Here is a 15,457-nt window from a genome sequence, read left to right as displayed (position 1 = left end):
ATTTCAGTGAAGCAATGATGAGTATGATTCTGCTCTGCAACTGTTTCCCTGCCACAGGCCAACATGCTGCCACACGAGAACAAGCATCAATATTTTAGCATGGGGATAAATATTTCACTCTTTCAATGAGATGTGAGAAAGGATATGTGGAGGGAGGAGGATTAGATTACATACGACATGAATAATGAGCGCAGAGATGAGAGGAGAACAAGGGGCAGACCTGCTTCATTTTAGAGATGGAGGTAAAAAAGGTGTAGTCATCGACAAAAAGGAGTATACAAAGGTCATGACCCCCCTGGGCCTCTGCCCTGCAGAGGGCTTCAGTCTTTTAAATGTGAATAATACATCTTTTTGTTCATGCTTTTCATGCTTGGAGACTCCCTATGCACTTACCTTTTATGGTGAGACACCCCAGCTATTCATCGCTGTAATAATCTTCGCTGGTCTCCCTCTCTTTCTTGGCACTGACACTCACAGGACTGCTTACACAACACTGACAGAGTTTGAGGGGGGTTTGTGTTTAGCATGTCATAAATAGTTTGAAAATGTAAATCCAATACTCACATTTACATGCGCGCAAGGACTTGGTTATAAAAATAGCAGCGGGTAAAGCTGAGGTGCACTGGCAAGCACATAAAACAGACACTGACCATGATGAGTGGAAACACTACAGTGTGTCAGTCAAGTAAATGGTACGACAGAGTATTAGGGCCATGGGAAGAAAAAAAAGATTTCTAGAATAATGTTATAATATTACAAGAATAATTATAAACTCGGATCTAATGAGGAAAAATTCATGAGATTATGTGAATAACGTCCTAGTTTAACGAGGTAAAAAATCCTAATATTACAAGAATAAACAGAACAGCTACTCTCTGGATCCAACATTTTTAACAAAGAAATCCCTATGAATAACAGTTGTAAGCAGCATTGTACAGTCGACTATGACAAAACATTTCCTCCTCCACAAGTGAGGCAACTTCCTCCAAGTCTGTGTTGTTCTCTCTTCAGAATGGACACAGTTTTTTGAACAGTATTTTAAAAGTCCTGTTACTTATAGTGTGATAATGTGGTGCTGATGAGCAACAAGTATTTCTGTTATTTGTGTAACATCTAAACTTAGCATAACATACTCCACCTTCCTCATTTTAACACAGGCCGATCTTCTGATATTCCCCCTCTAACATGACGAAGCCTACAAACTTTATTCTCGTAAATGTACGCCTTATTCTCATTATATTATGATTTTATTCTCAAAATATCTGGTAGTTATATTTTTTTCCTTAAAGTGGCGCTAATACTGGTGCTTTTACTGGTGAATTCTTAAATATTTCCCCGTAAATTATTGACACTGACTTCATCAAAGACATCAATATTTAATAATGGAAGACCTGGTCTCCTGTGTACACTCAGAAAACAACCCTCACATACACACTGGAAACAAACACATTCACTTCATCTGAGTCCTGCTCTGATTTGATCATTTGCAGCAGATTGAGATGTCACAGCTGCTCTCACTGTGCAGTATCACAATGCCCAACTTTATTTTCACATTATGGATTAGAAATTAGCAGCACGGCTAAGAAAGTCCCACAATTACCCTAAAAACTTTGATGTTTGGATTTTCTGTCATCCACCTTGTTAATGCTCCTTCATCTCGTCTCCTCTTCCTCATACTCATAGTCCATGTGAACCCTGTCGTACTCCAGCTCCTCTCCCTCATACTCAAACCCCTCTCCTTCACATATAAACTCCTCCGTCTCGTATTCAACACCCTCTTCGTCATATTCAAGCTCGGCTCCATCATACTCAATAAACGCCAGCTCCGATTCCCCCTTCTCCAACTCCTCCTCCTCAACCATCGGCTCTCCCTCTTGAACATCTGCATCCTCTACGGTCACAGCAGCTTCAGTTGTGGCTTGTTTTGAGCTGCTGTTCTTCAGGATGCCATGAATCACCGGCTCCTCACTTGCCAGAGCTAACTCCTCTGCCTCTTCCTCTGCGGCCTTTCGTAGCCTCTCGTTCCTGGCTTCACGTGCCTCCAAGAACTCTGCCGCCCCTTCCCCAACTACCAGCACCTCCTCGCCCACTTTTGGAGGTTCCTTGACCGGGTTGTGGTCGTAGGAGAACAGGCGTAGGGATTTGAGACGCTTAAGGCTGGGAAACTCTGATATCTTATTGCGGTCGAGGTCCAAGATCTCCAGGTTCTCCATGCGCAGCAGGACTCTGGGAAAGGTATCAAAGCGGTTCCCATAGAGCCATAATCCCCTCAAAGCCTCCATACGCCACAGGTCAGGAGGCAACGTCTTCAGCCGGTTGTCCCCAATCTGAAGGGATTTGAGGTGGGGTAGGTCATAGAGCTCCCGTGGAAATGTCTGGAAGTAGTTGCTCTCCACCCACAGGCAGCGCAGACTCTGCAGGTTCTTCAGCTCAGGCGGGAGGGTCATCAGTCGGTTGCTGCCAAGGTAGAGGCGAGTGAGTTTAGTGAGTTGGAAGACTGGTGCAGGAATGTCCTCCATCTTGTTGAAGTCGAGGGCAAGTATCCGCAGACCCTGCAGCTGGGAGGTGCCGGCCGGCAGAGTGCGCAGGCTGTTTCCGCAAGCATACAGCTTCTCCAGGTGCATCAATCCACACACACGTGACGGCAGTCGCTTGAATTTACGGTAGCTCAAGTCTAGCACGGGGTCACCGCTCTCAAACATCTCCTCCACCCCCAGTGGAAGCTCTTCCTCGACCTCCACCTCTTCCTCTTTCGTCTCCTCTGTGACTTCTGTCTCCTCGCCATCCTTGCCCCCTTCCTCTTCTTCTTCTCCTCCCTCCTCCTTCCTGGAGGAGTTACCCATGCTTGTGACCTGCAGGACCCTGACTGCAATGTGAGTCAGGGCAGAGTCATATGATGACGTAATGTCTGTGACAAGTTAACCCTCCGCCTTGGAGCTGCTGCTGTTTTGTTGTTGAACCCATCGGCAGCAGACGACATCACGGTCCAGGCCGATTAACCCTTGTGCAGTCACAGCACAGCAGTTTTTCAGGTTTCCCTTCGTCACTCCATCTAGTGCAGCATCATAGAAAATATCTAACCAAGTCTAGAGTAATAGTAATGGTAGTAGTAATAGTAGTAATAATAGTAGTAATAGTAGTAGTAATAATAATAATAATAGTAGTAATGCTGGTAGTTGAGGTCAACAAAGTACAGCTTAATTTTGAGTAGAAATTGAATCTTGCAGTCCTCACCTTCTCCTCTCCTCTTCACCTCCAGGCTTTTCAGACAGAGATAAGGTGCAAGTCTGAGGTCACCTGCTCACCTGATCCGCTCTCTCCATCAGAGCAAGAGAAAAAGTGCCACTTTACAGAGAGTCACTTCACTCCCCCCAACCCACAACCCCCACCACCCCCCAGCTCAGTGACCTGGCTGGCGGCAGAAAGACGTAGATGATTGAAGTCTGTCCCAGACTTAATGCAGCTGCTCCCCCTGCTAGGCAGAGGTGTCCCGGTGCAAAAGTTTATAATCCGTGCTACACAAAGAGAAAAGTGACTCTGCTGCGGATGTTGGCTGCTTCCCTCCATCAGTGTGAAGGTTTACAACCAACTGATCGCAGGCTCCCCTCCTCCTCTGTAACAGGAGCAGGGGGCATTCACATCACATGGTCAGTTACGTGCATGTGCGTGTGTGTGCGAGTGTGTGTGTGTGTGTGTGTGTGTGTGTGTGTGTGTGTGTGTGTGTGTGTGTGTGTGTGTATGTGAGTGTGTGTTTTAGAAGTTATCTTTTGTTGAAGTTGCTTTTTATTTAGAGAACTTTGTTGAACATAACACACTTTGCAGATTGAACCTTTTTATATATACTGAATATCTATATATATTTGAATATAAAACATTGCAACTGATTTATGATGCACTATATATTAGATTGAACTCTAAATACAATGGAAGGTTTCCCAATAACAAATGTAACTTGATTATATAGCAAACAGGTTATACATTAGTTAGGATATAAGGTTATAGGATATGGCATATATAATCTATAGGATGGGATATTGGCAGTCTTGACAACAAACTTGAAGACTAGAGTCCCATTTGTTTGAATATAGAAATGCAACACAGAAAGAAAAATTGCCACAATACTCTCAATATGCACACATATTTCATTATAGGCTATGTAAATTGCATATACTTGAAGAAAGTATTTTATTTTATTTTTTTATTGTTTTGCTCCCATCCTTGTACTGTTATTTATTTTGACCAGCTAACATCAAAACTATACACCTCGCAAATTTTTACACTGAGGTATTGTTGCTTATACTTTATGTTAGTTAAGGAATCCGCATTATTCTACCACTGCTGTAAATATATAATCATACAATGACACATGTAGACTGTTAAAAACTCCTAGACTTCCAAAGATGGTCGTCCAGCACTGGTTTGTATCAAACACTGCAGCTAGTGACATTAGCTTCAGCAGGTTTTTATAGACAAATTAAAAAGCTTTGACGACAGCCTTCATGTAACTTTACTGCTCTGACACAGAACAGACACAAAAATAACATGTAAACGGCTGCCAGCACTCACAGTGTTCTTACCTGACACAAGAACCAGACGACTTTGGTTTAACATTATTGATGCTTTATTTTGTCATATACACAGATGTTTCATGACTTATCTAGTCTTGTTGTGGAATTTTATACTTTTTAAAATAACCTAGTCAATATTGATTTTAAATGATTTACTGCAGTATGTTTGTTAGGTATGTTGGACACTATTTAACATGGTATCCTTTCTTGCATAGCTTAGACAGACAGATGGATAAATACAACACAAAATGGTACATAGATATGCTCTTAAACTGTATATAAAAGAATCAAAAATATGCTCTTAAAATACTACTCACACAGAAATGCATCAATAATAGTCATCCAAAAATAATGCAAAACAATGATATTAAATAACACAATAACCATATAATATACAATGTGTACTTTTGTGGATCTACTTTGCTGATAATACCTCTGTAGTTTTTCTTTTATAAAAGTTTGAAAGGAGGGCCTTTACTTGTAATGCAATATTTTAAAATTCTGATTAGTGTGTTTACTTAAGCAAACTATACTTCTTTCCTCACTGTAAAGTAGCAGCAGCAAAATGTCTCTATTAAAATGTCTCTTTTAAATTTACTGCTTTACTAACATGTCAACACTATAAAACTGGTATTACTACTATTTTCTACTTCAGCACTGTACTCGAGGGCTTTATTAAACACTTGATAGAAGGCAGGTTTTCTGATTGACAGTGTGTTTTGTTGGATGTGATACTGGACAAAGCCTGGAAAAGCTTCTGGGGTCAGATGTGCAGCGCTTGTGTGTCAGACTGATGAAGTGTGGCAGAGGAGGCGGACAAATGGAGAGACAGGCCACTCACTGCTTGAGGATAATCCTGTCTGATATGCTGAGGAGCAAAACAGCTGATTTGCACATTTCTGCATCGCAATGAAACGACCCTGAAATGACACAATGAGCATCAGACAGCCAGACAGACAGACAGACAGACAGACAAAGTCCTCGGGGTGACTTGAGGAGACTGCTGAGGAGTAGGAATATGTTTACTGCAGAGAGAGCACTGCATAATCCAGATATCATAGATCCCTGCCTCCTCCAAGTTAATTGATGGGACACAAAACTTAAAGGTCAAAGTTCAAGACAAATACATTTTTCTCAAGATGGTTTCTGACATTTTAGGTGGTTGTTGATGTTTGTTGTGTTCATTTTTCCAGTAAATTCTGTCTGAAGTAGTTATTTGATGCGAGGTGAAACGTCACAATTGGTCAAGCATGTGACTCCATCCCCTGACCTCTACTGTGCAGACTCTGGCTCCAAATGTACAAGATGCTTGTGTTTGTATGCCGTAGATTTTGGCTTCATTTGTGGATAGTGGGAAGAAGTGGGGACATATAAAAACAAACTTATTTGACTTGTTATGTCAGTATTGCAGCGGACCGTGAAAATGTTTCTTTATTTGCGCATAGTTAAGCCAGAGTTCTAATGATAAAAATTACTTTATTTGTATTGCACTTTTTTAAACAAGCATGCAAAGTGCTTTACACAAAAAAAAACTATGGCTAAACTAAAGAATCAACACCTCACTGGATATCCTGTGGATCCTGTCAGTCTAGCATCACGTTTTCCCACATGATGCAAAGGGCAATTAAATCTTAAGCCACAACCATCCAACCATGTTTTCATAAACAGCATTCAAGCAGAGGCACACCTTCCAGAAACAAAGAGCAGAAACAAATACCTCAACTGGAGGAACAGATAATATAGTGGAAGGACAACTATTATTATCCTCCGGTGGACAGCAAGCCGTTTTCTGGTAACATTTTTGTGGTGAAAGCCCAAATTATCCCACACAATAAGAAAGGTTGGCATCTTGTGTTTTACATGTCTCATTCTCATGAAAAAGATCATTGTAGACAATAATGTCAGTGTAGTTTTTGGGTGGGAACATGTGTACTCACACCAGCAACATAATCACTTTTGATCAGAATATATACCCAATTTGTAGTATAGCAATTTGCTGACAGATTTTTTTATAAATGTGCTAATATATGTGCATTTTGTTTAAAGATAGACTTTGTTACTAGTTGTTTGGAGGTCTGCACGTGTTGCAGTTGACTGTAATGATCATTTATCACCACATACAACAAGCAAATTATTTATAATATCACATCACTTTTTTGATTATATTATTCTGTTGCATTTTTGGATGAATGCAGAGGCAAAACAAGATTGTGGAGATGTTTTATTCTCCGGCTGTAAGAAGAACAGAAAAGATCTCTGATAAAACTAACAGGTCTGCACCACATGCTGGTGGAATTAGGAACTACAAAATACCATTTTCATAAGATAATGTTTATGAATCGTCCAATTTTAAGATAGCACCAACTGGAACACAATGGCATGGCATATGATTGGTCTGTGTTAGTTATAACATTAATATTTAGTGCTATAGATTCAAGTAACATTGTATGAAGATGCTGACTGTTCTGATGCTCAAACATTTGCTATACCTGGTACTCACTCTCACTTAAACTCATTATTTAATATTAAATATGCTAAAATTGGACCATGAAGTCTACTGAAATATATTTAGCTGATTTGATCTTTTTGTACAAACTATGCATGTTGCATGTGCAAAAAACCTACTGAAGTCAATTTACAGAATATATTATGTATATTAGTATATAATTGTTTTGCCTGGTTGCCTCGTTTGCACATTGAACAAGATGCCATTATCACTTTACCATCAAATCTGACATGTTGATCTTACTTCAACTTGAAAAATATAAGTAAATACAACAATTATTCTAGAAGGCATAGTTCAACCAAAAATGAAAATTCATTATCTACACACCACTATGCTGCTGATGGAGGGGTGGGTGAAGTGTTTCCAAAACATTTTTGGAGTTTCAGGGGTAAACAGTGTTGCAGCCAAATCCAATTTAATCCAAACAACTGAAGTAAATGGTAAACCCCAACATTCAAATTTGACCCGAAATGGCATCATTTACACCATGGTTTTAGCCTAAATGTCCTCTGATATCTTTGCAAACAAATGTGATAAGTTAACAGGTTTATTTTTAAAAACATTTTAAAAAACAATGATCAATTTTAATGAAACAATGATCTCTTAAGTTCTATTTCACTGCATGTATTAGATGTATTTATGACCATTGCAAATGAATGCACATTTTAAATTACTTATGATCATTAAAAATTGTAGATTGTCATATTTGTTATAAAATAAATTGTTTTGTATATATATATATATAACAATACAATATATAATGTCAGCATATTGATATCATATATTGCATTGTTATGTAACTACAGTGTGTGTATATATATATATATATATTTATACACATAGTGTATATACATACACAAATAGAGAGAGAGGCTAGTACGATGCTAATCTATATATAAAAAACACATACTATATTCAGTATATATATCTTATATACACTTTAGAGTATATATGTATATAAATATTTTTAAGAATGGATATTTCTTTAAAAAATGTGCTCCAGTTACAATTGCACTTAAAAATATACACACGTATATTCGTCTCATAGGGGTGAATGTTAGCTCCTCCTTTGAACGCTCTACACAAAGATCAAATGAAAAGATCCTCTCTGATTGGGTGTTGGATTGTGTTATATATTGTAGTGATGTTGCTCAGTAGTGTCTGACATGAGTGTATTTGTTGTATCTAACTGTAAAGGGGGTTCATGTCAGACACGACCACCGTCTCCCCCCTCAGCTCGGTCTCAGTGAACCAGCAGCAGCTCATCCAGCCCAGCGCACATGAGCGCGTGTGTCCAGGATGTTCTGAGCGCCGATTGGACCAGAGACGCTCGAATGATCCGTCTGGAATTTACACTGAAAGAGAAAATGTGTCTCTCAGCACGTCAGTGGAGGCAGAGGATGGTTTGCGGGCTGCTCGTTATCCAAAATGGAGCTGAACGGATCTGGAGGAAATAAAGTTATCCGGGCTGCGGACGTGACAGAGAGCCGGGGAGAGTAGCCACAACCTGGGGAGTGTGAGTGTGAAATATGTGTCATGTTGGTGTAGTGGGCCTGTGGTGCCCACACAGCCTGCCACCCGTTATCCGCGACCATTCAGTGCACAGGCGACACACGCTCTTCCACAGACCGTCTGTGCTCTCATTTCTGTCTGTTGTCCACATGTTATGATGAATTGCTTCTACATATATGCGCTATTAGAAAAACACGCGCCCCCTGACGACGCAGATCAAAGCCTAAATACATATTTTAATTCAGAGATGTGTTCTTGACATGTGTGTTAATGTTTCATGTCGATGCAGACACGTGATTCTGTGCCACACCACGAGCCTCCTGGTTGTCGGATTTCATCATGAATTATTAGTGTTGATGTTGCACTGCTCTCTATCTTGCCTAACCCGTTTCTCAATCAGGATCAAAGCAAAGAGCAACAGGTCCAAAACCAGGGGTGTGTTAAACAGACCTGTCTTTACATCCAGGTGTCAGATTGCGAGGCTCAGTGGCCCCTCAGTGTGCAGTTGGATCAGCTGAGACAGCAGCAGTGGAGATGGGTGGTGGAGGCCAGCTGAAGGAGCCAGGGGAGCCAGGGAGAGCTGGACGTCTCTACACCTGGGAGGAGGTGCAGAGCCACAGCAGCAGGAACGACCTGTGGCTGGTCATAGATCGAAAAGTTTACAACACCACACAGTGGGCCAAAAGACATCCAGGAGGGTTTCGTGTCATCAGCCACTACGCTGGACAGGACGCCACGGTATGCTGGTTATTTTCTTAAAACATTTTTAATCTTTGGTCAGACTCATTGAGATTTTCAATTCCTTTTTCTTTTTCACAATCAGCAAATAAATACATGAACATGAAAAAGTGATGTAACGGTATCTCTCGATCATCAGTGATGTAACATGGATGATCGGGTGTTTCAGGTCTTTTTACATCACACACCCTCGCCCAGGCTGGGGATGAGTAGCTTCTGTGGTCCACAGTTTGCCCTGATTGATCCACAGCCATAGAGATTATTTGAATAAAAACAATAACAAGAGTTGTGAAAAAGTTGTGATAATATAAAATACATTAAATATCACCAAGGGGAATGTTAGACTTTTTTCTCTTTACGTGCAAACGTTTGGGGATATCTAAGTTGCTGTAGTTACTGGATCATGTGCTGTAGAGACCAGTTTTAAATGAGAGGTGAGGTAGTTTGGAAGTTTCATCACTCGAGCTTCAAAAAGGAATAACATGAGAAAGCTACAATGAGTGTGTTATTTGTGATAAAAGATAATAGGGGTTATTCTATATTTTTGAGGTTGTGGTGCTCATAAACGTCAGTAGTGAAATGCCGCTTCTCATTCACTGCATGACACACAGGATTCTCTCCATCTTTCATCTTTTCCAGGAGGCATTCATTGCTTTTCATCCCGATCTTAAGTTTGTGCAAAAGTTTCTGAAGCCCCTGCTGATTGGAGAACTGGCTGCAACAGAGCCCAGCCAGGACCACAACAAAAATGTGAGCCCCATCCATTGGCTGCAGTCTGAACTCAGATTGTTCTACTTAATTCAGAAACTTTTACAAACGTACTTCTTTTTTCTTTTTTTTTTTCAGGCAGCACTCATACAGGATTTCCGCACTTTACGTGTTCAGGCAGAGAGCGAGGGTCTGTTTCGAGCCCAGCCCTTGTTCTTCTGCCTCCAGCTGGGTCACATCATGCTGCTGGAATCCCTCGCCTGGCTCATGATATGGCACTGGGGAACTAACTGGATATTGACGTGTCTCTGTGCAGTCATGATGGCAGTTGCTCAGGTGACTGGAACATCATCATCATTATCATCTCTCGGTCTAAATGTTCCCAATGACGTCCACCTCTGCAGCAAAAGAACCTTATAAACGCTTGTCTTCTTTTCATGTAGTCACAGGCTGGCTGGCTGCAGCATGACTGTGGACACCTGTCTGTCTTCAAGAAGTCCAGCTGGAATCACTTGTTGCACAAGTTTGTCATCGGCCATTTAAAGGTTGATTGATGTTCTTCATCATATTGTCCGTTTTGTAATTTTGTTTTAACAAAGATATTAAAAGTTTGTTCTCTTAGGGATTTTCTGCCAACTGGTGGAATCATCGACATTTCCAGCATCACGCAAAACCCAACATCTTCAGAAAAGACCCTGATGTCAACATGTTGAACTTCTTTGTAATTGGTGCCACTCAACCGGTGGAGGTTAGTAGCACGATGACGTTTCTTTTGTCTTGTATCAGTTGTTTGAATCCAGTAATGGTCCAGTATTTAATCTGCTGGTTACCTGTGTGTTAACTGTGTGTTCCTCTGTTACAGTACGGTATAAAAAAGATCAAACGTATGCCCTATCATCACCAACACCAGTACTTCTTTCTTGGTACGTTTTTTCATTCGAGTCATTTAAAATGAACGAAACCATGAACGATTTACAGGAATGATTATCTGTTTCTCATTTAGTGGGACCGCCACTGCTCATTCCGGTTTATTTCCACATTCAGCAAATTCGCACCATGCTCTCCCGCCATGACTGGGTGGTAAGATCCTGTCTTTGGAGTAGTATAGCAATATTTACATCCATATACACTGTAAAAAATGACTGTAGAATTTACAGTAAGTACTTGGAAAAAGTTATACTTTGTAAAATAGCTTGTATTACAGGACAGTATTTACACAAGTGTTTATATATATTACAGCAATTTATTGTTTTTAAACAAAACCAACAATTAATTGTCCCCTAACATTATCTGTATGTGTTCTAATCAAATTACAGAGGTCAACTATAGCAGCTGGAGTTTCCAGTAATTAGCTGTCAATAACTAGTACAAGTTACAGTTTGTTTTAGTTTTTTACATTTTGTTGTGAAGTGTCATGAATGAAGTCAGGCATGCTGTTAATTACTGCTGCCGATCCAAAATTCAACCCCCAGAGTAAAGACAAACATGAGAACTCCCTGAGTTGTTCTTCTTCTGCAACGCCCCCACTTCTTTGGCTGACCAATTATTCAGTCTTGCTGCCACTGCTTAGGTTAATGCTAATGAAAAATCTGAAATGATAAATCAGATTAAAATTAATTAAAATAAAAAAACTGCAGGTTGTGCTAGATAAGATACAAAAAATTATCAAATCAATGAATCAAAAGCAAAAAACAGTATAAAACAAAACATTGTGTTTAGCATATCACAGGCCCAACCTACAATCAGGCAACAGATGCAAACAAAAAGCGGTGACACACATAGAAGACACAGACGAAGATGTCTGGTGATAAGAGCTGACGCCGGTGTCGAGGTGCTGTAAACATGACTATGTGATCACCACAGTGGAGTTAATACGTCACTTCCTGCCTCAGCCGGCTCAACCTTTCGTCTGAATAATGTGAAGGATTTGTTGCTGTTGTGCAGAGAACCTCCCGCTAAATTGTGCATGTGTGAATGGCAAACTGCAGGAAAAGTCAGGGCCAAATTCTCTGGACTTTACCCACAGGTCCTGTCTGAAAATGGCACAGGATAATTATCAGGCGCCCAAATAAACCAATGTTCTACCCAATGAGTGGACTTTGTAGTATCATGTTGTGCATCTTCCCACTTCTATTGGCTGAGCAACTATGCGGCCATGGGGCCACTGGCTGGGTTGATGCCAACGAAACACAGAGTTTTCCAACAACTGCACCTTGAAAAGACAAACATAGCCCAAAACACACAAAATTATCATTTTTAGTATTCTCAGTAAGATTCAACAGATTCAGTGAACTTTGCTGAAAACCACCTAGTGCGTCATCTGGACTTTAACAATTTTTTACTGTCATTTTTATGGCTATAATTATCATTTATATCCATGATGCATTGTGATATACATTTAAACTTTCTAAAACAACAGAACAATAAGTTCTTGTAAAATGTCACTGTAGAAGCTACATCCATTTTTTACAGTGTATTTAAGGGGCTAAATGTAGGGTTTTTAAACAATGTTGAAAATAATTAAATTGTTGAATACTTCACTAAAACACTGCAGATGGAAAATGACATGTGTAAGGAAAGAGTTAAGTTGTCATGATTTAATGTAAATGATTTTATATAAATCATATTAACATGCTTGTCCTGTGAAGGATCTGGTTTGGTGCATGTCGTACTATCTACGCTACTTCTGCTGTTACATTCCCCTGTACGGCCTGTTTGGCTCAATGGCGCTCATCAGCTTTGTCAGGTAAAAGATCTGGAAGGATACAACTTGAAACTTTTGAGAACCACTGTCTGTGATGTTTTTAACGTGATTAGTGAAAGAGTGAATTCCTCAATTTAAACTTTTGTCTCCAATGCTTACACACTGTTTGTTAAATAAGCCTTGAGTTACCAAAATGTGATTGGAAGTGTTACCCTATAAATATCAGTTACAATAAAACAACAGGAAACACTAGTCTCAACACATTCCATATACTTAAAATATACTGTATGCCTTTCAAAATCTAACATAATTATCTTTTCTTTACACGGAACCACACACACACCCTATTTAAATATATATATGAGGTGATAGACAGTTTTACATCATGTCTTAAACACATGCTGTAACAGATCATTCAGTGACTGGATTATTGTAAATGATTAAGGTGTCTGGAGAGTCACTGGTTTGTGTGGGTGACTCAGATGAATCATCTGCCCATGGACATCGACCATGAGAGGCACCAGGACTGGTTAACAATGCAGGTATCTGGTTTATTTATGACTCCTCTAACTGCTGTGAAATTTGTACTGTTTTGTCTCATCTGCATTTCACCTTCACCTGCTATTCTTCCTCAGCTACAAGCCACCTGCAATATTGAGCAGTCCGCCTTCAACGACTGGTCCACAGGACACCTCAACTTTCAGATCGAGCATCAGTGAGTCAAATCGCTGAGAAGTGATGTCTTTATTAAAAACACAGATCTTCTAAAGTGCATTGTCAGCTTTACTGTGCTCACTAACATTAGATTAGAAACCATTCTACAGTAACACTAAAGCAGGGGTCACCAACACGGTGCCCGCGGGCACCAGGTAGCCCCCGAGGACCAAATGAGTCGCCCGCAGGCCTGTTCTAAAAATAACACAACTCACCAGTGAGCTGCGTCTAAAATTTGATATGCGTTTCTAATTAAATTTAATTATTTATTTTTTATACTGTCAAATGTGTTGAATATTGATATTATCTGTTTCCCACCTTGTTAAGTCATTGTTGATAATTAATGTGAGAAATCATTAACATGATCAATGTCTTCATATAGATGAGTATCATTTATCATTAATAATAATATATAACTAAAGGCAAACTGAGCAAATTTGTTATTTCAGAAGAGTGTATCAAACTGGTAGCCCTTCGTATGACTCAGTACCCATGAAGTAGCTCTCAGTTTCAGTTTGGTGACCCCTGCACTAAAGCATGAAGGTCCTATTAAACATCTCTGGAAGCTCCTGCTGCTTAAAGGGATAGTTCACACAAAAATGAAAATTCACTCATCTACTCACCACTATGCCGATGGATGTCAGGTGTTTGAGTCCACAAAACACTTTCGTAGTGAAACCCACTGAAGAAAACTTTGAACTTGAACTAGTGCAGAAAATATGCATGAAATCATTTAATTGCTTTCCTCAGTGCAAACATTGTATAGGGTGAGGTGAATTCAGCTCCAACATGCAACTTCACCACTAGATGATGCAAAGTTCTACACACTGAACATTTAAAGCTAATTAAAGTCCCTGAAAACGTGATCATTGTCTTTTGGATCACTGTATTTCATTCAAGGGTGACTTGTTGTAATGTAAATGTTCACTCTTTGTGAAAAGCCTTCTGAAGTTCACTTTTACTGTATTTGTACGTCTTTGTGATACAGAACTGATATTTCAGCTATTGCCTTCCTCTGCATGCATGCTTCAATACAAAAGACCAAACAAGAATTCTGATGACCTTGTACTTTGACATCTGTACTAGTGTAACAACCTTCATTATAGTGAAGTGCGTTCAAACAAAGTGGGATACAACATAGTCACATTCTGTTTCTTTTGTCTCTGAAGTCTGTTTCCCACGATGCCACGCCACAACTACCACCTGGTAGCTGAGCGGGTCCGTGCCCTCTGTGTGAAGTATGGGATTCCTTACCAGGTGAAAACTATGTGTCAAGGCCTCGGGGATGTCTTCAGGTATGTCCAAGGGAGTTACAAGTGTCTTCAGTCTGACAAGGCTCCTAACAGAGAGATACATACTTTGTCGCAGAATGTAGCAAAACTATGCGTAAATCTTATGATCAATTGTTCCACCAAATAAATATTCCTTCAACGCTCCTAGATTTACTGTGGAACATGGAAGAGTGATGAGCCAACTGCCTGATCCGTGACTTTTTATTAACCGATGTTTTCTCATATTTTTGTAGGTCACTGAAAAACTCAGGAGACCTCTGGCTCGATGCATATCTCCATAAATGAGAAATGCTGTTCTCCACACTGCACCGAAAAGGAATACAGTTTTCTCCTTTTCTGCATCATGAATTGATTGTATCTGTTTGGTTTTATGATCCAGTGAAGTGTGGGAATGTTTTCTTTCCATTGGTGTAACAGTTAAGTCTTGGTTTCACATTTCACATTCTGTGCAGGATTTATATAATGTTCATACTTTTCATCTCACTGTTACACTATCATTCAGCAACAGTTTCGTGCTGTTTAAAATACAATAATGGAAGCTGGTTGTGGGTTATGTATACAGATGTTTTTTTCTTCTTTTATCTATAATGTGATACTGTTGACAATTCTTCAGCTGCAACTCTTTTCTTATCTTCTGATACAACAATAAAGAAACTGTGTTTATCGTCTCCCCGCCTCCGCCACCATTATGTCCAAAAACACATCAATTATGCAC

The 15,457-nt window shown here is 39.9% G+C and overlaps 2 protein-coding genes across 3 annotated transcripts; one reads left to right on the top strand and one right to left on the bottom strand.

Moving 5' to 3' along the window:
* Positions 1-1,356: 1,356 nt before the first annotated feature.
* Positions 1,357-3,549, bottom strand: LOC109624293 (leucine-rich repeat-containing protein 10B). Its single transcript, XM_020078846.2, has one exon. It carries the CDS (start codon positions 2,841-2,843, stop codon positions 1,653-1,655), a length of 1,191 nt encoding a protein of 396 aa, XP_019934405.2. The 5' UTR covers positions 2,844-3,549; the 3' UTR covers positions 1,357-1,652.
* Positions 3,550-8,451: 4,902 nt separating this feature from the next.
* fads2 (fatty acid desaturase 2) lies at positions 8,452-15,410 on the top strand. Of its 2 annotated transcripts, XM_020078079.2 has the most exons (13): positions 8,452-8,590; positions 9,053-9,324; positions 9,964-10,074; positions 10,171-10,368; positions 10,476-10,577; positions 10,655-10,780; positions 10,895-10,955; positions 11,036-11,112; positions 12,681-12,778; positions 13,182-13,278; positions 13,372-13,451; positions 14,620-14,745; positions 14,976-15,410. In XM_020078079.2, the coding sequence occupies exons 2-13, from the start codon at positions 9,121-9,123 to the stop codon at positions 15,025-15,027; spliced, it is 1,332 nt and encodes a 443-aa protein (XP_019933638.2). In that variant the 5' UTR covers positions 8,452-8,590; positions 9,053-9,120; the 3' UTR covers positions 15,028-15,410. The 2 variants fall into 2 exon arrangements, with proteins under 2 accessions (XP_019933638.2, XP_069384623.1); XM_069528522.1 differs by lacking the exons at positions 14,620-14,745; positions 14,976-15,410 and adding an exon at positions 13,757-13,802.
* The last annotated feature ends 47 nt before the right edge of the window (positions 15,411-15,457 follow it).

This window comes from Paralichthys olivaceus, chromosome 7 (genome assembly GCF_024713975.1).
Source record: "Paralichthys olivaceus isolate ysfri-2021 chromosome 7, ASM2471397v2, whole genome shotgun sequence".
Classification (NCBI taxonomy): domain Eukaryota; kingdom Metazoa; phylum Chordata; class Actinopteri; order Pleuronectiformes; family Paralichthyidae; genus Paralichthys; species Paralichthys olivaceus.
The sequence above is the reverse complement of the archived record's forward strand: the minus strand, read 5'-3'. Positions and strand labels throughout refer to the sequence as shown.

Bases quoted from the DNA above. Each gene is read 5' to 3' on its own strand.
- LOC109624293 (XM_020078846.2), bottom strand. From the start codon at position 2,843: ATGGGTAACTCCTCCAGGAAGGAGGAGGGAGGAGAAGAAGAAGAGGAA.
- fads2 (XM_020078079.2), top strand. From the start codon at position 9,121: ATGGGTGGTGGAGGCCAGCTGAAGGAGCCAGGGGAGCCAGGGAGAGCT. The intron at 10,956-11,035 runs GTACGTTTTTTC...TTTCTCATTTAG, and splicing joins ACACCAGTACTTCTTTCTTG to TGGGACCGCCACTGCTCATT. The intron at 11,113-12,680 runs GTAAGATCCTGT...TGTCCTGTGAAG, and splicing joins TCTCCCGCCATGACTGGGTG to GATCTGGTTTGGTGCATGTC.